Source organism: Oryctolagus cuniculus, chromosome 6 (assembly GCF_051225735.1).
Source record: "Oryctolagus cuniculus isolate XC-2025 breed Fujian yellow rabbit chromosome 6, ASM5122573v1, whole genome shotgun sequence".
Lineage (NCBI taxonomy): Eukaryota > Metazoa > Chordata > Mammalia > Lagomorpha > Leporidae > Oryctolagus > Oryctolagus cuniculus.
In genome coordinates, this window is record NC_142872.1 from 77,736,170 (window position 1) to 77,763,887 (window position 27,718).

At 40.7% G+C, this 27,718-nt stretch overlaps 1 protein-coding gene across 1 annotated transcript in view; it reads right to left on the reverse strand.

Annotated features, from left to right (window-relative positions):
- Positions 1-3,159: 3,159 nt before the first annotated feature.
- ALKAL1 (ALK and LTK ligand 1) overlaps positions 3,160-27,718 on the reverse strand; it is a 32,335-nt gene continuing 7,776 nt past the window's right edge. The window contains exons 2-5 of the mRNA XM_070075826.2: positions 10,465-10,518; positions 8,969-9,049; positions 7,825-7,900; positions 3,160-3,620 (exon numbers count right to left, since the gene is read on the reverse strand). Coding sequence (XP_069931927.1) covers positions 7,836-7,900; positions 8,969-9,049; positions 10,465-10,518 — 200 coding nt within the window. The 3' untranslated portion in view covers positions 3,160-3,620; positions 7,825-7,835. The remainder of the gene's footprint in view (positions 3,621-7,824; positions 7,901-8,968; positions 9,050-10,464; positions 10,519-27,718) is intronic.

Consider the following 27,718-nt stretch of genomic DNA (forward strand, 5'->3'; position numbering starts at 1 on the left):
AGCTGGATCTTAAGTGGAGCAGCCATGACATGAACCAGCGCCCTTATGGATGCTGGAACTACAGGCAACAGCTGAACATGCTAAGCCACATTATCATTGATAATGTTAAGCAGTTTCCCTTACATCTAGAGCTTCCCCCCATATATAGCAAACTATACCTGAACTGGCTAACACTACAGCACTGTGCTGACAGGCAGATGTTGAAGCTGTCACAAGCAAGTTGATACTGCCAGGTTCTTTTCCCAGGACAGGTCCTGCTTCTTTATCTCAGGAAGCCCCTATCACATTCCATGTTCTATCTCCTTCCCACATGTGTTTGCTGGGAACCGAATCAGAAGCAAAGCAGCTGGGACTTGAGCCAGCACTCCAATATGGGATGAGGCATCGCAAACCCATGGTGCCACAATGCCACCCTAGTGTAGCCATTTCAGTTTTTGCAAGTCCACCCTGTGAGTTTGGTGCAATGATGAAACTACCTCAAGTGACTCTTACTGTTTACTTTTTATAGTAGTATGAGCCAGACACAGTTCTAGCAGCTAGAAATCCTTCGGAAGACATTCTGTCTGGTACACCTTATTTACTGTGGAGGAATATGCAGGGAAAGGGGAATCCAGGCAGGGCTAGAAGAGCTGGCAGGCTGAGGAAAACCGACTGACCCAACTACAAGGCTGCATTAGACAGAGTCAGCGTGGTAGCACAGGAACGTTGGAAAGGCAAATCACAATCACTTCACGGTGCTCGCACCCAGGCAAGGGACCCAATCATACCCAATCGCACCAAGCCTTCCTGGTGCATGATCAGAGGAAGGCCCAATCTGAGAACGAACACTGGGGATGAGAATTAAGAGAGACAAGTGCAAGAGGGGAGAAAGGGAGTAGGGGGGAATGATCAGGGACACCCAGCTCTGGAGTCCCTTGTCTCCCAGAGGAGCCTGTTCTGCTTTTCTCCACAACAAACGAACTTGCTTTTGCTTCGCAACCTGTTGGACTCCACTCTTTCTGTACTGAGACAAGAGGTCCGGACCAGGAGGGCAGGTCTTTATGGCCAAATGCATAACAATACATAAGAAACTAATTTATACCGCATAGACTGATACACAATATTAAAAAATTAAGCAAGGAGATGCGAGGGAAAGCTACTCTAGATAGGTTTGGATTTTCCAATCAAGTAATCAATCGGTACCATGTACAAAGCAATAAGACAAAAACATGTATCAGGGCCCCCAAATGGAAACACATTTCCTATCTTCTAGAAGCTCTCCAGGGCTAGCTTTAGGAAATGCATCTTGCTTTTCAAGGCAAAAGATGCAACATTCAATAGAAAGTGAAAAGGAAGGGTAAGGAGTTATGCAGTTTCACTGCCTGGAGAAAGCATTGCTAACCTCCTGCCTTTCTGCTTAGACGAGAGCTTTTCTCTGGTGTGCAGATGTTACTTTGCTAAGGAACCACTGAATGTTTCACCCTGTTTACCTTGAAACACCAACGACCCTGGGTGAGAAAATGTTCTCTGTTGGGACAAATTGAAAGTCTTCGATTCATTATCCCCTCAACTTCGCTATGTTGAAATTAGTTCAATGAGCAAATGAGTGTCATGTAGTAAACATTATTGCAATACGATGCTTTTATTCTGTGGACTTTATAGAAATATACATCATAGAATACATTTTGAGGCACATTAGTCATCTATGAGAATGTTTAAAATTTAATTTCACAGAATTGCATCTGAAATAACTTACTTTATTGAAACTATACTAATCATGAGTGTCCTTTGGTCTATTTTTAGTATTTTAGCCAAATGCATTTCACCATAAGTTCTTATTTGTCATTATTCAATAACCTCTTCACTTTTATTTTTTAAAAAAAGGCTCTCAGCTCTCTAGACAGTTATAAGCATAAAATATATTTTTCTAAATTTATAAATATTATAATTACCAAAATAAACAAAACCAACTAAAAATACAGCATTCTTCCCATTCTTTATTACACAGAATTATTGCCAAATTTCAATGCCAATCCCCTTTCAGGTTTTCTGAAAATAATTACTAGATCTTGGCCCATAGGCCACAACAAATAAAAGGATAATTTAGAATATCATTTCATAGAATTCCTGAAGCCATCAGGCATCTTTGAGCTTGGCTTTCTAATGGACAAAGGAGAATGGATGTTTACAATCATCAATAACTGCAATGCACTCAGTTATGGAAGGGATCAAAGATGCTAAAATTGGTATGATGGCTTCCATACAACAGAGATGCAAATGTCTTCATGATACCAATATAAATCTGGAACCAAAGTGATAAAACGTCAGTTAAGTAACTTGTGCTTTGTCTACTCCTTAAAAGGATGGAGGTTGGGGCCAGTGTTGTGGCACAGATGAGGCCACTGCCTATGATGCTACCAACTCATATGTGCACCAGTTCAAGTCCCACCTGTTCCACTTCTAATTCAGCTCCCTGCTGGTGCACCTAGGAAGACAGTGGAGGGTGGTGCAGGTGTTTGGGCCCATGCAGTCACGTGGGACACTGGGAAGAGGGTTGAGGCTCGGGGCTCCTGGATTCAGTCTGGCCCAGCCCCGTGGTTGCAACATTTGAGGGGTGAGCCAACAGATGGAGGATCTTTCCATCTCTCCCCTCTCTCTCTCTCTCTCTCTCTCTCTCTGTAACTATGCCTTTCAAACAAATAAATGAATCTTGAAAAAAGAAAAGATGAGTGGTTTTTCATTACAGATTTCTGACTTCCCAAGTTTTTCAGAATGAAACTAACTGAATATAATAAGGTAATTTGTTACATTCTAACCTTTCTAACCAAAGCATGCAGGCAATCCATACTTTCTTCTTGCTCTTTCACAAACATCTCCCCAGCCCAACAACAACCAGACTTCCTTTTATTTAAGACAGTAATACCACATACTCTAACTTCAAAAGACAGAAGCTGTCTCAGGATTCTAGCTATCAGTTCAGAAAACGTGAGGTACACCAAAGAATTCATGGAAAAAATGGAATTAAAAATAACTTTTAGTACAAAAACATTTTGAAATTATGTGTATGAACTTACATATATACACACTTATATTTGGTGATATTTTAATAGTATAATCTGCCACAAATATTTTTCATTCAAAGAAAAAAACAGGTTTTTTTTCATATTTTTGGCTTTAATAAAATTCACATTTAAAATTAATGCAAATAAACACAATAAATTCTGAATAAAATTATTTAAATATTAAATAGAAATTATAAAAGTGGACTTTATACATGATGGTTTGACGAACATATTACTAAGAGTAAACACAAAACACATCATTTTTCACAGGTACTCCGAAACATAATTTACATAATTAAATGTTTAACATGGAATGTTAACCATATAAGAAAATTATATGCCTAGCAAAAATAAAGTTGAATAGCATAACAAAATATTCTATTTGCAATATGTGATTTAAACTCTTAAAAAATTATAAATTATAGTATACACATGGAGTGTAGTTAATCTGTTACTCTGGAGAGTCTCTTATTTAACTCACGTAAATATCCATAAAATTACAATTTTCATCTGTTTTTACATTTAAAATGATTCCAGGCACTTTTTTCTTCATATTAGTATTACACTGTTAAGAAATGCCTATAGAAGGAAAAAGAAGAAAAATATTTACAGTTTGGTTTTTAACATATTTAAAAATACATACAGTTTTTCTTTTTTAGGATTTATTAATTTACTTGAAAGGCACAGTTAGAGAAAAGGAGAGACAGAGACAGAGACAGAGACAGAGAGAGAGAGATCTTCCATCTGCTGGTTCACTCCCTAAGTAGCCACAACTGCCAGGGCACTGTAGGCAGTGGCAATCTGCTGCTCCACAACACCAGACCCCAAAATAGAATTTTGATAGTTACATATACTTTATTTTGCTTAAATAATATGTGGATGGGGTCAGCATTGTAGCATAACTGGTTAAGCGACTGCCTGTGATGTCAGTTCAAGTCTCAACTGCTCCACTTCTGATCCAGCTCCCTGCTAATGTGCCTGGGAAAGCAGCAAAAGATGGCCCAAGAGCTTGGGCCCTTGCAACCCACATGGGAGACCCGGATGGAATTCCTGGTTCTTGGGTTCATTGCAGCCTTTTAGAGAATGGTCTATTGGTTGCATGTATCAATGCCATCTCACTAGTCCAAGTGATCAATTTCAGTTCACAATTGATCACACTGATAGGTCTAAGAGTCAAAGGGATAACGCAAACAAGACTAGTGTCTGCTAATACTAACTGATAGAATCAAAAAGGGAGAGAACGATCCAACATGGGAAGCAGGATACACAGCAGACTCATAGAATGGCAGATGTGCTAAACAGCTCTGGCCTCAGAATCAGCCCTTAAGGCATTTGGATCCAGCTGAAGAGCCCATGAGAATATTTTAGGCATGGAAAACCAAGACACTCTGGGGGGGAAAAAAAAAAAAGGACCTAAATGAAAGATCTCCGCGAGTGAGGTCCCAGTAGAAAGAACGGGGCCATCAAAGAAGGAGGCACCTTTCTCTGAAGGGAGGAGAGAACTTCCACTTTGACTATGGCCCTGTCGGAATAAGATCGAAGTCAGCGAACTCAAAAGGCTTCCATAGCCTTGGCAACTCATGAGTAGAGCCTAGGGAGATTACTGATGCTATAAACAAGATTGTCAATTTGTTAAGTCAACAACAGGAGTCACTGTGCGCTTACTCCTCTTGTAGGATCTCTGTCCTTAATGTGTTGTCCAATGTGAATTAAAGCTATAACTAGTATTGAAACAGCATTTTACACTTTATGTTCTGTGTGGGTGCAAACTGATGAAATCTTTACTTAATGTATACTAAATCGATCTTCTGTATATAAAGATAACTGAAAATAAATCTTGATGTGAATGGAATGGGAGAGGGCTGGGAGATGGGAGGGGTGTGAGTGGGAGGGAAGTTACGGGTGGGGGGAGAAAGCCATTATAATCCATAAAGTGTACTTTGGAAATTTATATTTACTAAATAAAAGTTAAGAAAAAAAGAGAATGATCTATTGGATGAAAGATCTCTCTTTAACTCTGCCCTTCAAGTAAATGCATAAAACTTTAAATTCTGTGGATTCTTAATTTTCAATCTAATCTTAACAATGTAGACTAGAGTATTTGTGGAAGGGGAGAGTAATAATGAGTACTTTTAGAGGTGTAAAATGATGATTTCCCTATTAAAGTTTTATATCTAGACATATCAAAAGAATAAACCTGAGAGGCCAGCATTGTGGTGCAGGTTAAGCCACCACTACTTGGGAGAATGGCAATACATATCAAAGTACCAGTGCTAGTCCAAGCTGTGCTGCTTTTGCTCCAGCTCCCTGCCAATGTGCCTCAGAAGGTAGTGGAAGATGTCCAAAATACTTGGGCCCCTGCCATCCATGTGGAAGACCAGGATAATGTTCCTGGCTCCTGGCTTCAGCCTGGCCCAGACCTGAATATTGTCGTCACTTGTGGGATGAACCAGGAGATGGAAGATCTCTGTCTCTCCCTCTGTGTCTCTTTGCCTTTTAAAGAAGTAAGTAAGTCCTTTTCAAAGAAAATTTCATGGAACTAGAATATAAGTTTATTTTAATAAATAAGTAAATGTATAGTCCTCAAAATTATATATAATATACCCTTAATATTACTAATCTATAACATTTATTGTAATATCTTATTAAATAAATAGTTAAAATCAACAATATCATAGAAAATTCCTACAGAGAAAAATCACTAAATGTCTAAACTCTACAATTTTTTTTTTGACAGGCAGAGTGGACAGTGAGAGAGAGAGACAGAGAGCAGAGAGAAAGGTCTTCCTTTTCTGTTGGTTCACCCTCCAATGGCTGCTGTGGCCAGAGTGCTGCGGCCAGTGCACTGCACTGATCCGAAGCCAGGAGCCAGGTGCTTCCCCTGGTCTCCCATGCGGGTGCAGGGCCCAAGCACTTGGGCTGTCCTCCACTGCACTCCCGGACCACAGCAGAGAGCTGGTCAGGAACAGGAGTGACCGGGACAGAATCCGGCGCCCTGACCGGGACTAGAACCAGTGTGCCAGCGCCACAGGCAGAGGATTAGCCTATTGAACCGTGGCGCCAGCTTAAACTCTACAATTTTAAAAAGACATATTTGTCAGCTCTGTCTTCTATGGATTTGGTCCCAGGAGAGTGTAAGTTGTGTAAGAAGTACTTTCTTGGGGTGTGAACTTTTCCAGTTATTAGTTTTTTATTTGCATAAATATATTAAAGACAAAAATGGATAGTTATAGCTTGATTTAAATCATTTCAATAGTCAAATTAATTTTTATTGATTTATTCATATTTTTCATTATTCAAAAATCTTTGAGACAGGCTAAGAGTAATTGACTCAAGTAACCTACTATTGAATATTGAAATAATTTAGCACATTATCTTTATAATTTTTTAAATTAATTTTCATCTACCTAAAAGTCAGAGTGACAGAAAGACCTTCCACCCATTTGGTTCATGCCCCAGATGCCTGCAACAGCCAAAGATGGGCTAGGCAAAAGCCAGGAGATCCATTTAGGTCTCCCACAAGGATAGCAGGGGCCCAAGCACTTGAGCCATTATCTGCCCCATCCCAGGCACATTAGCAGGAATTAGCAGGAATTTGTATTGTAAGCCAAATTGCCAGGATTCACACTGGTTCTCCAATATGGGACACAGGTGTCAAAAAGTGATGCCTTACCCTCTTATGCCACAATACCCACCCCAAACTCATTATCTTAATCTAAAACAAGGGAAAATCTTAAAAACTGTAAATATGCAGAATTAACAGGGCTAATTATAATTAATTTGCAATAATAGCTTTTAAATAAAAAATAAGAATGGCCACAAAAACAGCAGATCAAGATAGTCTCAGTAATTGTCACAAGAAATCTATGATATGGACTAAGTCCCCCATGAAGTTATTTGATATAGATTGAGTTATACTTGTGGGTTCAAGATAGTCACAGATATTTCTAGACTACAGGTACTCCACCCAAGACTTTCACTCCCACCTTCACAACCTGGGGAACCAGTGTCCTTAAAGGGACTTGTCCGTGGTACTGAAATGCTGACCAAAACACGTTGACTTTGTATTATGCCAGGAAAGAACTACTCTTTAGAAAAATATGTGCAAAGAAATTAATATCTTCAAATATTTTAATAGATTCTACTTTTATATGTAAATGTTATAATTTATATTAAGTTTATTTAAGATTTTACAAATACCTATTTCTGTACTTAGGACTCCTGGGATAATCCAGTCAGAAAGACAATTCTGACCTACTATTTCACTCTTGTAAAGAGGTTAGAGCAGAGGATTACATGTTCATTACATATGATTCTTTAAAAGAATCAAATACACACTGCTAATATCTTTCAGCTGTTCCTTACTTACTCTATGTAAATCAAAATTTTAAGACCTGGTTTCATTTTCTATTATAGCTTTTGTACAATTAAGGAAAGATAGACCTGTAAATAGGTTATTCAACTAATGTTTATCTAAATAATGTTTCTATATAATAATAAAATAACAGGAAACATTCAATAATTTTTTAAAAAATTACTCAGGAATGGTAAGATTGTCAAAAAGTTATTTATCTATATTCAATATCTATAAGGATATTTTAAATTAACACAATAAAGGGCTTAGTGTATTTAGAGCAAGTTTTAACACTAACAGCAACATCCACAGATTAAGTTCAGTTGGTCCTGGTAAGATCAGCTTCTTGGATTTTTGTATAGCTCAAAATTTTCTTAAGAAAATTAAACTATTGAACATGGTAAGAAACATAAACAATTGCATACTCACAGAAGGGTTTTCTAGGTCTGTGAGCACAGTGGACTCACTGCCAACCTTGTTAATAACCGAGCACATCGTTTATAATCTAGGAAAAAATATTTAAAGGTAAGTCATGCATGTAGGTAATACAAATATGGGAGCAATCATGTTAACCACGGTCACTAATTCATAAAATAATACACATAATTTAATAAACACCTAATATATCAAGAGCTTAACATAGATTTTCTCATTAGTTCTCCTAAGAACACTATCAAGAAGATATTATTGCTATTATCTTCACTTTAGAAATGACAAAAGAGCCTCAGGATGTTAATTATCTCAGAGTGAATAAGCAGTTTGATCCCAAAGCCTACACTCAATCCACCATATGTGTTAATGTTTAGTCATTTGCCCTAAATCCAATGTGATTAAGTTTCCCTTATCATTAAATACAAGTTGTTTTTGAACCAAAAAAGCTGTAACAAATCTGACTCAACATCCTGAATAAAATTAAATATAACTCAAAATGAGCAGCATAATTTAAAAGAAACAAAATGCTTCAAATTCCTTTTCTTCAAAAGGAAAGTTTAGCCTTAGAAAGGAATTTAAAAACAGCAAATTGACTTACTACACATAGTCATAATTTGGTCACTTAAATATTATGTTTAGAATTATTAGTAACTTCAACAACTTAAGTATGCAAAAGAATTCATTAGAGCGAGCAACTTTTCAAACTCATTCTATCATTACTCAGAAAAATCTAGCACCCATTGTATAAATGATGTGACATAAAATATATTTACTTTAAAATAACTTAGGAGGAAATTTTGACTTATGCTTCATGGTCATCTTATGCTTCTCACTTTATGAGAGAACATCTTATTTGTGCCAAGGAATTTGAATAATGACAAAAGGCTTCCATCTTGACAACACTTTGTTCTTTCAGGAAATCTGGCTATTTTCAGATCTGGACATAGTCCCAACAAGAATGCAATTTCACCCCTTATCTCTTCAAAAGCACACACAAACCTTAAGCACTGTCAATGTTATAAATAGCATCTCATACAATGTTTAGTCTATCACTTCCCACCCACAGACAGTTCAAGTTTAAAATCACATACATTTATTTCTAGATAAAAAATTTTAAAAGCAATAATGCCAAGCTACTCACAAGCTGGCGTTGAACAATCCCTGGTATTGTGATACAGTCGATGGAAATGTTTGCTACATTCTGCTGAAAATGTGACTGGCCCTGGAGGACAGGAAAAGAATTCTTATGATAAACATAGGCGTGTTTCCCAAACAAATTTGCTAGCACTTTATGGGTGGAGATATAATATAACTGTGGTTTACATCCTACCATGCCCTTAAAAGAACTTGCTGGAGAGCTCTTCCCCTCACCCAGACTCTGTGGGAGGTACTGTGATCTGTGAAAAATAATCTAAATTCATTCCACATTCTCAACATCTCACATAATGGAACCTTAGCTTCCAATAGAGCTCTTTAGAATGGTTAGGAGGGAAACACTCTAGAGAGAAAAATAAAATCAAGTGGATATGAAGAATAAAAAATAAACACCTTTGATTTCCACTTTCTGTTCCCCAAGTTTTTTTAAAATAGGAATGAATGTTTATGTGCAAAAACATTTGTCCTGTTTTCTCACTCAAGTTATTTGTGTCTTCTTTGCATCAAGGACTATTGTAAAGGGTGAGAGGCCTTAAGATGCCCTTATCTCTACCCATAAAATGAAGGAGGACCCAGCTGGGTCTTTCTCCCCACCCTCTGAAAGTGGGAGAAGCAGGAGGATGCACAGGCAGGCCCCTAATGGCATGCCTAAAAACATTCAACATCGTGTGTGACACGGGCTAGTAAATGACTCACAGGGTTGATAGGAAGAACAGAACAGTGTCATGAGAGAGTATTTCATCCCTGCAGGAGATATGGCCTAAGAATCTCAATATCTATTTATCTATTTCTTTCTTTCTTTCTTTCTTTCTTTCTTTCTTTCTTTCTTTCTTTCTCTCTCTCTTTCTCTCTTTCGCTCTTTCGCTCTTTCGCTCTTTCGCTCTTTCTCTCTTTCTCTCTCTCTTTCTCTCTCGCTCTCTCTCTCTCTCTCCCCCCACCCCGCCCTCTGCTGAAAAACACTTCTATTGTCTCCATTGGCTGGGGAATGCTGTCTAGATTTCTCAGCATGCCATTTAAGGCTCTCAGAATGAAAATACAGCCTACACCTCCAGTTGTATGTTTACCCAGTGGCCAAACAGAGCTCTGCTTTGCCTCACTTACATCATTCCACATCTGTGCTCCCCAAATCACACCACAAGCTTTCAAGCTTGGCTCAATGGCCTCCTCTTGACCGAATGCCCTTCTCATCCTTAGCAAACTTAGTCTCCTCCTACAGCCCAACTGAAGTATTTATGTTCACTGCAAGCCTCTCCTGGTAGTTCTTGGCTAAATTATTCACCTCCTACACATCTCTAAAACTTTGGGTAATTCTACTACTTGTCAAGATCTGGTTCACATGACAGTTTATAGCACTGGTCCAAATCTCCAGCTGGACTCTTACTTATTTTACTTATCTTCATATCCTCATGCCTAACATAGTCCTCTATGTCTCTAAGTACAATCCTTTTATTTAATGAAATCATTAATAAATTATATGTTTACCTGTGAAATGCTTGATGAATTTGTCTTTTAAGTTCAAATCTCTTGGAAATATTTCTGCAAAGAAAAAAATTAGAATGTCTGACTGCATTGCTACCATTAAAAAAAACATGCTTGGGACAGGCATTTGACAATGGTTAACCACCACATGGAATGCTCACACTGTATATTGTAGTCCATCCTGGGTTTGAATCCCAGCTCCCTGCTAATGCACACCCAGGGAGGCAGCAGGTTATGGCTCGAGAGTTTGGTTTCCTGCCACCCATGGTTCTTGGCTATGGCCTTGCCCAGCCCCGCTATTGGGGCTTGTGGAGAGTGAACCAATAGATGGAGGAATCTCCATCTCTACCTTTCAAATAAAATAAAAAATAAATAATGTGCTACAATTTCAAGCACTAAACTCACAAACTCATGGTGGTTTATGTCATTGCTCTCACTTGTGCAGTCCCACCTCTGACCATTCCCTGGGACTGCACACTCCAGTAGTGCTCTCTGCTCTACATCAGGGCTCCTCAACAGACTTCTCATAAGGGCACAGCTGGGACTGAATGTTTGATTTTCCCTCTGCCTCAGATTTATTCCTCCCTCCGGGCCCTCCCGTGTTCCCCAGCTTCAGTAAATGACATCACTCTTTGCTTCTTGCTTGAGCCCAAAATAAAGAAGCTACCCTGACTTCCTCATTCCCTAACCATGACAACCTGGCCACGAGTTCACTTTTGTATTTTCCACCTCCAACACCTTATTCCAGGCCTGTGTTCTCCTGACTCCTTCCATTAACACGAGGCCAGTCCAAGCCATCATATTTCTGTGACTGTACTTTGGCAGCAGCCTCTGGACTAGTCTCCTCCTCCCTGTGATCCTTCTCCCCTGATGCCGCCAGAGCAAATGAATTGAATTGCACTTCAGGTCATGAGACTCTGCCACTGGAAAGGTTTTTCCCTTAAAATAAAACAAACTTTCAAAATCAAACTACATCTCAGACTTCATCCTGTGCTCATTCAAAAATATGTCACCTGGAAAACACAATTCTTAAAAACAACCAGGAGTATGTGCAACTTTTTTAAGGGAAAGGAAAACTTACACTTTAACAAAACACTTGAGCCTCACTACACATTTAAACTTCTCATATTTTTATATGCAAGGATGCTTCCAAAAGTTTGTGGAAAACTAGAATTAAAAAATAAGTTAATTTGGGTGCAAAAAAATGAAAAGCAAAGCAGTTTTCTTATAACATGCATTTTCTATGAACATTTTGAAAATCCATTCTCGGACTGACTTCTGTCTGTGTCAAACACAACACCAATATGAGGAAGTGAAAGTTTTTCACCTCCCCAGTGCATTGGCAGGGGAGACTTCATTGAGACAAAGCAGCAGTGACTGAGCCTTGGAAAATGCAGACACAGGAATCCTAACAGCTCTCGACATCCTGGAACCTAATAAGGACTGTGAGAGCCCTTCCCTGCACAGGCAGTTCCCCAGCTCCTGACAGCCCTGCAGGAGCTCAGAGCAAGATGGGGAGCAGGCAGCAGGAACACGGAGAACCGAGCTCCCCCCACCCTGGAAAACAAACACCTGCATTTCCCGAACAACTCAAACTGACCCAGAAAGAAAAGCAGCAGTAGTGAGGATGAGTCTTGTTTCATGTGAATCTTTGGGTGTTTTCAGTAATATTCCAGCCCCATTCCTGTCTGATGCCAAACACAGCAAGGAAGCCCCTGTGGCATCAGCACTTCCTGAAATGATCCAGGAGAGTGTAGTAGAAGCACTATGGCTACGGGGTGTTCAAAGGCTTACAAATAATTCTGTTTCCAAAAGCACTTTAGGCTAATTGTAATCTGTAGACTATGTCATGATCAGGTTTGTGAAGAATTACACATTTTAAGTAAAGGGCCCCCTTTTCACCCACATAACATATGTGTAACTTTAATCAAAGTAGATGTTACCTTGTGATTAGCCTGTGACTACAAGGTGCGTATGCTTGTGTCCACTACAATATTGTGGGCTTCTAGAAGAAATGGGTGCTGTCTTGTTCACTGAACACCCGCTGCAGGGTGTTCAACAATGCTTTGCTAACAGAGGGCACCATGCACACATTCAAGGAAATGAAACCTACCAGGGTTGTTACTCTTGCCGTGAAAATACTCAGTGCCTCACCTGCACTCAGGATATGGCTCCAAGGAAACAAGTTTTAATACATTTGAGTTTCAGTTTCAAAGTATAATCACAGAGGAGTGCAGGATTATATATAACAACTGATGCAACTGAAACAGAGAAATGGTGTTGAGCTTGGTTCCCAAAGTCATGAGCAAGGGGCAGTGCTATGGCGTAGCGGGTAAAACTGCAGCCTGCAGTGCCGGGATCCCATATGCGCACCGGTTCAACCCAGCTGCTCCACTTCCAATCCAGCTCTCTGCCATGGCCTGGGAAAGCAAGCCCAAGTCCTTGGGCCCCTGCACCCACATGGGATTCTCAGAAGAAGCTCCTGGCTTCGGATTGGAGCAGCTCCGGGCATTGTAGCCATTTGGGGAGTGAACCAGCAGATGGAAGACCTCTCTCTCTGCCTCTCCTTCTCTGTGTAACTTTTTCAAATAAATAAATAAATCTGTTTTTTTAAAAAAAGAATAATCAGGAGAGGGAAGGAGACAGTGTGCTTGAGTATAGTGACCCACAGAAAGGAATGGGTGATGAGGCCACAGGTGTAGAGAGGCTGTGTAGTCCTTTACAAACTGTGTACTGCATTCTATAGGAGATGAGAAGCCAAAAGTTAGGCAAAAGAATGATGTGGTCAAGCTTCATTTAAAGATAATAATAATAAAATAAATCTGGGTCAGCATTATGGTGTATCAGGTTAAGCCATTGCTTGCAGCACTAACATCCCATATGGGCACCGGATAGAGTTCCGGCTGCTATGCTTCCAATCCAGCTCCCTGCTAATGTGCCTGGAAAAGCAGCAGAAGATGGCCTAAGAATTTGGGCCCCTGCACCCTCACGGGAGATCCAGAAGAAGTTCCTGACCCAGCCATTGCAGCCATTTGGGGAGTGAACCAGTGGATAGGAGACCCTTCTCTCTCTCTTTCTCTCTCTCTCTCTCTCTGAACTCTGATTTTCAAATAAATAAAATTTTTAAAAAATATCTTTATTGGGGAGAAGGTAAGGGAGGGAATAGGAAGATATCAGTCAAGGGGTATCAGGTGCAGAGATGTAGGAGGAACAAGTCTAATGTACTCGTATATTTAACACTATCATATCATATTCAGGGCAATTACTAGGAAGTAAATATTGGATGTTCTGTCTACCACAAAAACAGCAGGGAGGGTAACTGTGAGATGATAGATAGTTAATTTGCTTGACACTACCAACCATTGCCCTATGTATTCCAAAACATTATGCGGTGGAATTTCAATATGTATATTTCAAAGAATTTATGGAATATGGAATTTTAAAAGATAAATGTGGTACAAAAATATTTTAAAATCTATGCAAACAAGGGGTGGTCTAAAATTTCATAGAAATAAGTATTATGATAAAACTGCATAAACTTCAAAATTTTATGAACTAAAACTTATCCTTAAATTTCATTTTTCATGAACTTAGTGAAGTACAAAGAAAATAACGTATGCTATTCTAGGAATTTTTAATAATTTGTTTTTAATTTTTTATTTTATTATTATAAATTTTATTATACATTTTTAAAGAAAGCTTTTATTTAATGAATACAAATTTCATATGTACATCTTTAGGAATATAGTCGTTCTTCTCCCCATACTCAGCCTCCGCCTTCCCCCTCCCACCTCCACTCCCATCTCAACTCCTGCTCCCTCTCCCATTCCATCTTCATTATGATTTGTTTTCAATTAACTTTTTTTTAACAAATAAATCTTTTCTTTAAGATTGTATTTACTTACTTATTTGAGAGTTAGAGTTACAGACAATGAGAGAGAGCCAGAGAGAGAGAGAGAGGTCTTCCATCTGCTGGTTCACTCCCCAAATGGCCACAACGGCTGCAGCTGAGCCGATCTGAAGCCAGAAGCCAAGAGCTTCTTCTGGGTCTCCCACGTGCCTGCAGGGACCCAAGCACTTGGGCCATCTTCTATTGCTTTCCCAGGCCACAGCAGAGAGTTGGATCAGAAGAGGAGCAGCCGGGACTAGAATCGGTGCCCATATGGGATGCTGGCACTACAAGCGGAGGATTAACCTACTGCGCCACAGTGCTGGCCCCTTAATTAATTTTATATACAGAAGATCAACTCTATAATAAGTAAAAATTTCCACAATTTGCACCCACACAGAAACACAAAGTATAAATTACTGGCCGGCGCCGCGGCTCAATAGGCGAATCCTCCACCTAGTGGCGTCGGCACACGGGGTTCTAGTCCCGGTCGGGGAGCCAGATTCTGTCCTGGTTGCCTCTCTTCCAGGCCAGCTCTCTGCTGTGGCTAGGGAGTGCAGTGGAGGATGGCCCAAGTCCTTGGGCCCTGCACCCCATGGGAGACCAGGAGAAACACCTGGCTCCTGCCATCGGATCAGCGTGGTGCGCCAGCCGCAGCGCACCAGCCACAGCGGTCATTGGAGGGTGAACCAACGGCAAAGGAAGACCTTTCTCTCTGTCTCTCTCTCTCGCTATCCACTCTGCCTGTCAAAAAAAAAAAAGTATAAATTACTGTTTGAAAAGTTTTACAGTTAATTCTCATAGTACAACACATTTAGGACAGAGGTCCTACATGGGGAGCAAGTACACAGTGACTTCTGTTGTTGATTTAACAACTTTTATTATGATGTCAGTGATCATCTGAGGCCCTTGACATAAGCTGCTAAGACTATGGAAGCCCTTCGAGTCCACAAACTCCATCAGTATTTAGACAGGGCCATAAGCAAAGTGGAAGTTCTGTCCTCCCTTCAGAGAAAGGTACCTCCTTCTTTGACAGCCCCTTCTTCCACTGAAATTTCACTCACAGGGATCCTTCACGTAGATCATTTTTTGCCACAGTGTCTTGGCTTTCCATGTTTTTAAATAATTTCTTAAAAGATAATTATGCCTCGTGCTGCAGGGCAAGAATAGATGGAGAAAAGACTAGTGAAAAGGTTTACAAAGGAGTAGTTGCATTTCTGTTGAATAATGCCAGCTATTGCAGGTGTTCAAAAATGACCACTCCTAAGCCAAGCTCAGCCTGGTACTATATTTGTAAAGTTAGAGTTAAATATATTTAAGTAGAGGAATGTATGTGAGCAACACTTTTTATGATGCCTAATGCTATTTAGGCTACAAATTACACAAAGAATAATTAAATCAATTTAAATAGGTTGCTTCTCATCTTCCAAATGTTTGTTATTCAAGTATACTCCACAGATCAGCAGCAATAGCATCTTCTAGGAGCTTGCTGGAAATACAAAGCAGATCCAGACCTGTGCAGTCAGACTTTTTTTAATTGGAACACAATATACTGGGCATACTCTAATTTGTATACAGACAGTCTCTGGCTGCTTTGGGCCATAGTGGCCAACTTAAATAGTTGTAAGTTCTTTCTCATCCTTTACACTCAGATGTGTTCTGGCTTAAGAAAATACAACATACCATGGATTTGTTTCCTGCCATAACAAAGTTCCCCTGATTATATCACAGCTGTCTTACAGCTCTGGAGGCCAGCAGTCAGGGTCATGCTCCTCTAAAAGGAGCCTCCCTTTCCTCTTGCAGCCTCTGGGGGTTGCTGGCCATCCTTGATGATCTCTGTGCCTTAGCTTGGCTGTCTTCTTGCAAGGAGAGCAGTCATAATAAATTAAGGGCCTGTTCCACTGCACTATGATCTTGACTTATATAATTACACCTGCATTGACCCTATTTCCTAGTGAGGTCACATTTTGAGGCACTGGAGCCCTAGACCATCAATGTATCATTTTGGGGGACATGTAATTCAACCAGAAATCTGAGTTTAGCGAACAAATACATTGGAATTGATTATTGGCATTATGAAAGTTTCTTCACAAAAATTTGTTGAAAATTATTTTTAAATTATTTAACCAATGTATGGAAAGTGTAACTTATTTACAAACTTCAATGTGTGAATTAACTTTTAAAAATAAATATTTATTTATTATTTGGAAAGTCAGAAAGACAGACAGAGAGATCTTCCATCTGCTCATTCACCTCCTTCCTCCCCAGATGGCAACAACAGCTGGGGCTGGGCCAGGAGCCAGGAATTTCTTCTGGGTCTCCCATGTGGATGTCTGGGGCCCAAGTGCCTGGGCCATCCTCTCCTGCTTTTCCCAGGACATTAGCAGAGAGCTGGATAGGAAGTAGAACAACAGAGACATGAACCGGTGCCCGTATTCAATGCCAGCAACACAGGTGGCGGCTCTACCCACTACACCACAACGCGGGTCCCATGGATAACTTTTAAAATTGGGTAATGTGAGGTTCTGTAACAGTTCCTTGTAAAAGAAATCAGTTGGTCAGTTTGGCCAATATAAGTTGTAAAGACCACACTACAAAGAAAATCCCACCTAAAACTCTAAAAACTTCTTAAAAGAAACATTTTTAAAACATCAGTCAATCCAAGTTATTTAAATGACTTAAAACTGATATAGTAACATTATTTAGATTTTTCTGATTTCCTAAATGACTTGAAACACAAAAGATTATCATTTAATTTATTATTTTCTCTTTCACAAATAACTTCAAAACATAGGGATTCAGGCCCAGCACTGAGGTGTAGCAGGTAAAGCCGTGGCCTACAGCACCAGCATCCTATAAGGGCACAGGTTCAAGCCCAGCTGCTTCACTCTGGTCCAGCTCCTTGCTAATGCCCCTGGCAAAGCAGCAGGGGATGACCCAAGTCTGGGTCCCTGTACCCACATGGGAGACCCAGATGAAGCTCCTGACTTCAGCCTGGTTCCCGCCATTGCAGCCACTTGGAGACTGACCCAGTGGATAGAAGCTCTCTCTCTATCTCTTCCTCTGCCTCTCCTCCTCTGTAACTCTGAATTTCAAATAAATAAATAAATGTTTAAAAAAACAACATAAGAATTCACATCTTAATATTGAAAAGAGATATTTTGGAGGATTTCAATTGCTTTCAAAAGTGATATGATTTTTAAATGAACTTTTTATTACTTAATAAATAATATTGAATTTAATATTGGCCAGTAAAGTCATGTGTGGAAGCCAACATTGGGGCACAATGCACTAAGTTGTTCCTGAGATTCTGGAATCCCATATCAGAGTGTCAGCACAAATCCTGAGAGTCTGCCATCCTATATCAGAGTGTCAGTTCAAATCCTGGCTGCCCTGCTTCTGATCCAGCTTCCTGCTAATGCATCTGGGAAGGCAGTGGAAGTTGTATTTGGGCCACTGCCATCCATATGGGAGACCTGGCTGGAGTTCCTGGTTCCTGGCTTTGGCCTGGCCCAGCCCTAGATGTTGAGGTCATTTGGGAAATAAACCAGGTAATAGAACATATCTCTCTGTCTCCCGGCCACTCTGCCTTTCAAACAAAAAAAATATTTTTTAAAAAAAGAAAAATTATGTGATATGGAGCATTCCCAAGTACTCCACACCCGAAACTGGTTGTAGAGTACCTTAACATCTTACATTAGTGTAGCACACTTCTTGCAGTTAAGGAGCCAACATTGGTCCATTACCACTCCCTCAGGTCCACAGTTCATCCTGATTGCCTTAGCTCTTACCTAATGATGATTTTCTGTCCAAGGATTCCACATTACATTTAGTCATCAAGTCTCCTTAGGCTCATCTTGGCCATGACAGTTTCTCAAACTCTGCTAGTTTTTGAAGACTTTAACAGCTTTGAGAGGCCAGTACTGTGGCAGAGCAAGTAAATCTTCTGCCTACGGCACCACATCCCATAGGGAAACTGGTTCCTGTCCTAGCTGCTCCAATTCCAATTCATCTCTCTGCTATGGCCTGGGAAAGCCATGGAAGATGATCCAAGCCCTTGGGCCCCTGCTCCTGGCTCCTGGCTTCAGATCGGCCCAGCTCTAACCATTGTGGCTATTTGGGGAGTGAACCAGCAGATGGAAAACTTTCTCTCTCTCTTGCCTCTGCCTCTGCCTCTCTGTAACTCTGCCTTTTAAATAAATAAATAAATAAATCTTAAAAAATAAAACAGCTTTGAGGAGTGTGGGCCAGGTATTTTATGGAATGCCCTTCTTTCAGGATTTATCCATCTCAGGGATTTGGGGAAGAAAATCCACAGATGAAACATGCCTTTTTTATCCCATATCAGGGGTCCATACCATCAACATGAGTTATGCTTGTTGACCTCGATCAACACCTTGCTGATGCAGTGTCGCATGGGTTTCTCCACTGTGTGGGGCTCTCCCCCACCTGCACTACCCTCTGTAAGGGTAGGTATGCTCGACCCAGGATTAAGTAGGAAGCTGTGCTTCCTCTCCTTGAGGCAGAAGTGTCCACATGGGTTATTTAGAATTCTTCTACATGTGATATCTGTCTCTTCTCCACAGGTCATCTATTTGTTCAATCATCTATTTTTACCAGTGTAGACTCATGGATATTTATTTGATAATTTGAGTTATAATCTAAAATGACTTGTTGTTTATATAGCTCCAGCTTTGGCCATTTAATTGGCTCCACTGTCTCTCTGACATACCCCTATCACTTTTGGGGTGACTGCTGCTGTTGTTTTGTATTTTCTACTTTCTGAAGCACAAATGCCCCACGGGCTCATCATGTATTCTTTCTTGTTTTATTCCTAGTCCCAAGGATTCCTCTAAAGAGTCCTGGTCTCCTTTATTGGAAAATGCATTTGGAAACCAAGACCTGGAAGCCTAGTGTGCCCTGCTTCTAAGCCCTCTACTAACAAAACAAGGAAATGTGAGTGCGGTAAATGTGTGACCTACTTTTTGATATACCCTAAATTTAAATTATTGCTAAAATTATAATCTGGGGCTTGATAGAATACATTTGTGAAATGTACAATATCAGGGCTGGTGCTGTAGCATGGTAGGTTAAGCCTCCACCTCTAGCGCCGAGATCCCATATGGGCACCAGTTCATGTTTTGGCTACTCCACTTCTGATCCAGCTCCCTGCTAATGTGCCTGGGAAAGTAGTGGAAGAAGATCCAGGTGCTTGGACCCCTGCACCTATGTGGGAGACCCAGAAGAAGCTCCTGGCTCTGGCCTGGCCCAATCCTGGCTGTTGCAACCATGTGGGGAGTGAACCAGCGGATGGAATCTCTCTCTTTGTGTCTCTGTCTCTGTCTCTCTCTCTCTGATTCTGCCTCTCAAATAAATAAATCTTAAAAAAAAAAGAAATGTACAGAATCTGCAATATTTCACTGGTGACATTGCAAAGGTCACATAAAAATGATTTTAAGTGATCTGAATTTAAACATAGTCACATTGAGTCATCCTCTGTACCCAACTGTGCACTGTGCCCCTCCACACACCTCCCCTTCCACCACCAAAGACCTAACATTCATACTTGGCTTTCTCAACTAAAGTAAAATCCTGTATCAAGCCAGATACTTCCAAAGATGCCTTGGGTTTCTTCTTTTATTAATTACAGTAGACAAACTACATAATCTCTAAAATCCTTCCCATGTCCTGTGTTACAAAATTTTATGACAAGTTCTAACATTATACTGTATGTTTACCAAAGAACAAAATATTAAATGAGTCCAGAGAACTTTAAAAAATACAAAACTGTATTGCAAAGGAGATTTCCATCTGGTTTTAAACCACAGGCCAATGTATGTTTAATTTAAACTTTAGCCATTTCATTTCAAAGACTGATCTCATGAAAATTATTTATGTAGTTTCTGGTTTAATCTGGTTAATCCCCCCTCCCAGATTTAAAATTCTCATTCCCATAAACTCTTAAAAAGACAAATTAGAATCTTACAAAAATGCTAAAACATTTCAAAAACAAATAGTTGTACAGCATTTTACACTGTGATAACATTTTTATGTACAATCAGTTATTGAGAATGACAACCAAATGACAGTGGATTAGCACTAGCAGAAAACACAGGCTCCAGCCCTCATGAGGTTCTTGTTGGATCAGGCAGCTAGAATGCCATCAACAAACTGAGCCATGGGGAAATCGTTAATCCAGAGAACTAGCTTTTGATCCAGTAGTCAATTCACACCACCCTGGAAACACAGTCTCCAAGATGCAAAACCTCACCTTTCCTCTGACGAGAAATAAAGGACAGAGGCCAGGTCTGAAGGCTGAAGTGCAGGTTCTTGTTAGGGGAAAAGATCAAAGCCTGGGATTCCTGTGTGTAGACATCCAGCAGGCAGTTGGTATGTGAATTTAAAGGACAAGAAAAAGAAAAGAGAAGGCAAGAATGCTCTGGAATCCATCAGAGAGGCAATATTAAAACTAGAAAAGCTTACACAGGATGGTCCTGGGGAACACTCATCCCTAAGCATGGAACCCTGGGGTGTACTTACAAGTAAGGAGGTGTTCAGGGATAGATGGAAGCTCAGAATGGTCATAGAATAAGGAGAACAAGTGAGAAGAGCTGTGGGTACACAGGAATCACTTACAGAGGATGGAGAGAGGGGCCAGCATGGTGGTGCATTGGGTTAAGTCACCGCTTGAGACACTGACATCCCTTACTGGAACGTGGGTTAGAGTCCTGGCTGCTCTCTTCCAATTTCACTCCCTGATGATGCATCTGAGAAGCAGTGGATGATGGTTCAAGTATTTGAGCCCCTGCCACTCATGTGGGAGAGCCACATGGAGTTCCTGGGTTCTAGCTTTTATCTGGTTCAGACCTGGTTATTATAGCCATCTGGGGAGTGGATCAACAGATGGAAGGTCTATCTCTCTCAAATAAATACATCTTTACAAAGATAAACATGATGGGGAGAGGTCAAAAGCAGCAAAAGCAACCAAGAGGCTGAGAAAGATAAAGGTTGACCACTGGCCTCCAGGAATCAGCTAAAGTCATGGGTTCAGTGCTATAGAGAGGACAGGTAAGGAAGCACAGGTGTACAGGCAGCAAAATCAGCAAAAGAGGTTAATTTTTGTCCTGAAGGTTGTATTAATCTTTTTTTTTAAATTTCTTTTTTTTTTTAACTTTTATTTAATGAATATACGTTTCCAAAGTACGAATAATGGATTACTATGGCTTCCCCCCCATACCGTCCCTCCCACCCACAACCCTCCCCTTTCCCACTCCCTCTCCCCTTCCATTCACATCAAGATTCATTTTCGATTATCTTAATATACAGAAGATCAGCTTAGTATACATTAAGTAAGGATTTCAACAGTTTGCTCCCACACAGAAACATAAAGTGAAAAATAATAGATGATTTTTTTTAATGATGATGAAATCAGATCAGACCTATTGTCATGTTTAATCCCAATGAGAGTCAAGTTGGGAGTTGATAGTCTCTTTTCTTTTCTTTTCTTTTTTTTTTTTTTTTTTTTTTTTACAGAGGATCAGTTTAGTATGCATTAAGTAAAGATTTCAACAGTTTGCACCCCCATAGAAACACAAAGTGAAATATATTATTTGAGTACTCGTTATAGCATTAAATCTCAATGCACAGCACATTAAGGACAGAGATCCTACATGAGGAGTAAGTGCACAGTGACTCCTGTTGTTGACTTTACCAATTGACACTCCTGTCTATGGCATCAGTAATCTCCCTATGCTCCAGTCATGAGTTTCCAAGGCTATGGAAGCCCCTTGAGTTCTCCGACTCTTATCTTGTTTAGACAAGGTCATAGTCAAAGTGGAGGTTCTCTCCTCCCTTCAGAGAAAGGTACCTCCTTCTTTGAAGACCTGTTCTTTCCACTGAGATCTCACTCACAGAGATCTTTTGCCAGAGTGTCTTGGCTTTCCATGCCTGAAATACTCTCATGGGCTTTTCAGCCAGATCTGAATGCCTTTAGGGCTGATTCTGAGGCCAGAGTGCTATTTAGGGCATCTGCCATTCTATGAGTCTGCTGAGTATCTCACTTCCCATGTTGGATCACTCTCCCCTTTATTTATTCTATCAGTTAGTGTTAGCAGGTACTAGACTTGCTTATGTGCTCCCTTTGACTCTTAGTCCTTTCATTATGATCAATTGCGAACTGAAATTGATCACTTGGACTAGTGAGATGGCATTGGTACATGCCACCTTGATGGGATTAAATTGGAGTCCCCTGGTATGTTTCTAACTCTACCATTTGGGGCAAGTCAGCTTGAGCATGTCCCAAATTATATATCTCTTCCCTCTCCTATTCCTACTCTTATGTTTAACAGGGATCACATTTCAGTTAAATTTCAACACTTAAGAATAACTGTGTATTAATTCAATAGTTGCTTTGACACTGTGGGGTCTTGCTGACCCTGGAGGGATTCCTAGAGATAAAAAAGGAGTCAACTTTTTATATGCAAACCAACCAACCTGAATCCATACAGGTATCACACCCTCTATCAAGGTCTCACACTCAGGGCCAATTCCCACATCCTAATAACCAGGGCCAGGAACCAGACAACTAGGGGCGGCCCATTTGTCCCAGAGCCTGCTGAAGTAATCCAAGCCAGTAAATCCCAAGCCTGCTTACCTAGCTTTGCCTTGGCTTTCCTGAGAAACTACATTACAATGAAAGCTCTTGCTCACAATTGGCCCCAGAGAATCCTCTTGGGGGCTTGTATAATGCCCCATGCCTCCTCTTTCCGGGGCCTATAAAGAAAATAACCTTTTTCCTTCATGACAGTTACTTCCATGTCTCCCCATACCTGACTGAAACAACACCAGCCACATTTTTTTAACTTTTATTAAATAAATATAAATTTCCAAAGTACAACTTTTGGATTACAGTGGCTTTTTCCCCCCATAACCACCCTCCCAACCTCAACCATCCCATTTCCCACTCCCTCTCGCATCCCATTCTTCATCAAGATTCATTTTCAATTATCTTTATATACAATCAATTTAGTATATATTATGTAAAGATTTCAACAGTTTGCACCCACACAGAGACACAAAGTATAAAGTACTATTTGAGGCCGGCACCGCAGCTCACTAGGCTAATCCTCCGCCTTGCAGCACCGGCACACCAGGTTCTAGTCCCAATCAGGGCGCCGGATTCTGTCCTGGTTGCCCCTCTTCCAGGCCAGCTCTCTGCTGTGGCCAGGGAGTGCAGTGGAGGATGGCCCGAGTACTTGGGCCCTGCACCCCATGGGAGACCAGGAGAAGTACCTGGCTCCTGCCATCAGATCAGCACAGGCACCAGCCGCAGTGCGCCAACCACAGCGCGCCGGCTGCAGCGCACCGGCTGCGGCGGCCATTGGAGGGTGAACCAACGGCAAAGGAAGACCTTTCTCTCTGTCTCTCTCTCTCACTGTCCACTCTGCCTGTCAAAAGATAAAATTAAATTAAATTAAATTAAATAAATAATAAAAGAAAAAAAAGAAAGTACTGTTTGAGTACCAGTTATACCATTAATTCACATAGTACAACATATGAAGGACAGAGATCCTACATGGGGAGTAAGTGCACAGTGACTCCTGTTGTTGATTTAACAATTGACACTCTTGAGTTCACCAACTCCAATCTTATTTAGACAAGGTCATAGTCAAAGTGGAAGTTCTCTCCTCCCTTCAGAGAAAGGTACCTCTTTCTTTGATGGCCCATTCTTTCCACTCAGATCTCACTCACAGAGATCTTTCATGTAAATTATTTTTTTTCCCACAGCGTCTTGGCTTTCCATCACAGCCACGTTTTAAAATGTGAGTGGTGGTAGACGCTAGGGGGATGGCCACCCAATCACAAGTTGGACAGCCTCTGGAAACAATGCAGGGAAAGATTCCAAGAAATCTTATCTCTCTCCTTGTAATCTATAACAACTAAAAACTAGCTCTAACCATGAACAGACCTCAAACAGTTCATGAAAAATAGTGAAAGAATAAGCTTATTTTGATACAAAAAATGAAATCTATGCATTTTTTCATAATATGTATTTTCCTTGAACTTTTGTTTGTTAAACATTTATATGTTCATTTGAAAGGTACAGTTAGAGAGAGAGGATGAGAGAGAATCTTCCATCTGCTGGTACCATGGCTGTTCCAGGCCAGAATCAGGAGCCAGAAGCATCACCTCAGTCTTCCACATGGCTGGCAGGGTCCCAAGGACTTGGGTCATCTTCCACTACCTTCCCAGGCACATTAGCAGAGAGCTGGATTGAAAGTGGAGTAACTGGAACATGAACTGGTGCCCATATGGGAGGCTGGCATCACAGGTGGTGGCTTAACCTGCTATGCCGCAATATCTGCTCCTTTTCCTTGAACTTTTTGAAGATCCCTTTTATGCATGGATTTCAAAATTTTCAAAAATAATTTATTTAATTTGCTTAAAAGACAGAAATGGGGAGGGTTGAAAGCGGTGGAGAGAGAAAAGAGGGTGGACCCAGACAGAAATCTCCTATTCACTGGTTCATTCTCCAAATGCTTACAACAACCAGGGCTGGGACAGGCCAAATCCAGGAGCCCAGAACTCAACCCAGGTCTCTCACATGGGTGGCAGAAACTCAAGTACTTGAGCCATCACCTGCTACCACCCAGGGTACACTTTTGTAGGATGCTGAAACCAGGAACAGAGGCAGGACCTGAACCTACACACTCTGATATGGGATGTGGGCATCTCAAGTGGCATCTTAACCACTATGCTAAATGCCTGTCCTTGATTTAAAAATCTTAGGGGCATAGCTACATTGTGGCATAGCACATAAAGCCACTGCCTGCAACACCATCATCCCATATGGGCACTGGTTTGAGTCCTGGCTACTTCACTTCCAATCCAGCTTGCTGCTAATGGCCTGGAAAAAGCAGCAGAAGATGGCCCAAGTACTTGTGTCCCTGCCAACCACATTGGAGATCCAGGAGAGGCTCCTGGTTGCAACCTAGCCTAGCCCCAGGCATTGTGGCCACCTAGGGAATATATGAACAGATGGACGATCTCTCTCTGTCTCTGCCTCCCTCTCCTTCTCTCTGTAACTCTGACTTTCAAATAAATAAATAAATCTTTAAAAAGAAAGAAAAAGAAATGCCTTTTAATTTCATATTCTATGAACTTTTGGAGTATCCTCATATGTTGTTTCCAAGACAAGACAGAGCTGCCAAACCCTGGTTTATTCCCTAAATGCCTACAACGACCAGGGCTGGGCATGAGGCCAAGTTGGTAGCGGGAACTCAATCTAGGTCTCTTATGTGGGTGGCAGGAACCCATTTCCTTAAGCTACCACCACTGCCTCCCAAGATCTGCACTGGCAGGAAGCTGGAGTCAGGAGCCAAAGCCAGGAATAGAAGCCAGATACCCCAGTGTAGGACACAGGGGTCTTAACCACTAATCCATAAACCTATCTTTATTTTCACTCTATGAAGAAATTTTTAAGGAGTAGCTATTTTAATACTTCAATCAATGCAGTAGTGTGAATAATTCTTTAATAAAATAATTGTTATTCTTTTCACTTAAAATTTGAACTATATATCTTGCCCTATTTAAACAAGCTGCTGTTTTTACATTTATAGAGGAAAACAGGGGACAATTGCAGGAAAGACTTACACAAATGGATGATATTCCAAATCCGAGATGTCAGTTGTGTTTTCCCTTTCTTAGCAACCCCACATCTTTTGACAACAGAAAATTTCCTATAAATAAATACAGCCAAGCTTCAAAGCGGCCATGATGACAGTCATCTTTTCAGATCACCATTGCTCAGAAACTCAGACTCTCTTCAAGAGAGCAAGAAGCCACACACCTGCTGCCTTCTGGACAGGAGCCCTGGCAGGTACTTCACATGCCTCCTCAGTTGTACCCTCTTCATAAGAACCCCTGAGATGTGCTCTTCCCCATGGCACAGATTCCTGGAGCTCAGAGATACACTCTGTCCATGGCTGCAGTCAGCTATTCTAGAACCAGTGCTGTCTCTACAGGGACCCATGTCATGGGTCAAGTTGATGTAATCAATAAACTTTTTACAAAACTATCACTTGGAAATAATTACCTTTTATGGCTTAAGACTTAGTATTTTTATTTTCCTAAAATAAATTACTATATAATAAAAATAAGACATTTAAATAGTCGGCTCACATCATTTGTCTTATGTCCACAGAGACCATAATTTGAATAGATAGGCAGCTTGAATAAACTGAACAGTAATTATGGATTCTGGGGATGTAAGCAAAGTTAAACATCATATTCTCTACCAAGGGGCATGTGCTTTGTGCATATGCCTGCATCCCATATTGGAGTGCCTGGGTTTGACGCCCACCTCTGTGTCCAGTAAAACTTCCTGCTAAGGCACACCCTGAGAGACAGTAGTGATGACTCAAGTACATGGATCCCTGCCACCCACTCACTGGGAGATCCAGATTGAGTTCCAGGTTCGTGGCTTTGGCCTGGCACAGCCCCAGCTGCTGTGGGCATTTAGGGGAGTTGAACTAGTGGATGAAAGATCTCTTTCTACCTTTCAAATAAAATGAAAATAATTAAAATATTTACCAAAGTAAAAGGCACACACTCTAAGAAGAGCAATTGCATTTTAGATGAATAACTTCCATTCTTTCTCAGGCATTTCTCTAGATATTTTCTTTTCCATTGTTGTATACACTGCCATTGCAACTGGCACTGGCATGTCATCCTGTCTTGGTGACCCTGTTGCTGTTGCCCTGGCCCACCTCTCCGCCTCCTCCCATTCACCTGTCCCTCTCTTCTATATTACTTCACTCCAGCTCAGTCTTGTCTTCCCAATGTCCCCAGGTACTGAGGAAGGGCTGGCCTGCATGCAGTGGCGGAAACCAGGTTTTCAAAGTGGACTCCTTCAAAATCTGGTCCTTTGAGATGCAAATAAATGCTAAATGAAACAAAGGGATATGGATGATACTGATTTACATAATTCCCTTTTCAGCAGGACTTCAGAGTGCTTGTTTGAGGATTCTCTAAGAAGGGGCTTGCTGGCCACATTCCTGAAGCCAGTAGACCAAGAAAGCTTTTCTTCACAGATTATCTTTCAAGACACATTGGAATATGTGGCTACAGAGCTGTGGGTGCACAGGGATAAAGAGAGAGCAGACTCGGAAATGTGGTTGGGTTGGGAGGGCAGTCAGAAACTGTCTATCTGGAGGAAGTTTTCCAGAAGATTCCAATATACCACCTTTCTCTTCCTTACACTCCCCAGTTAAAAACTCTGTTGGCTGCAAAAATTCAACGTACATGAAAATTCTCAACTTGCTTAATGAAAGGCAGACTCAAAAGCTGCACTCAGAGATTTACTAGGCT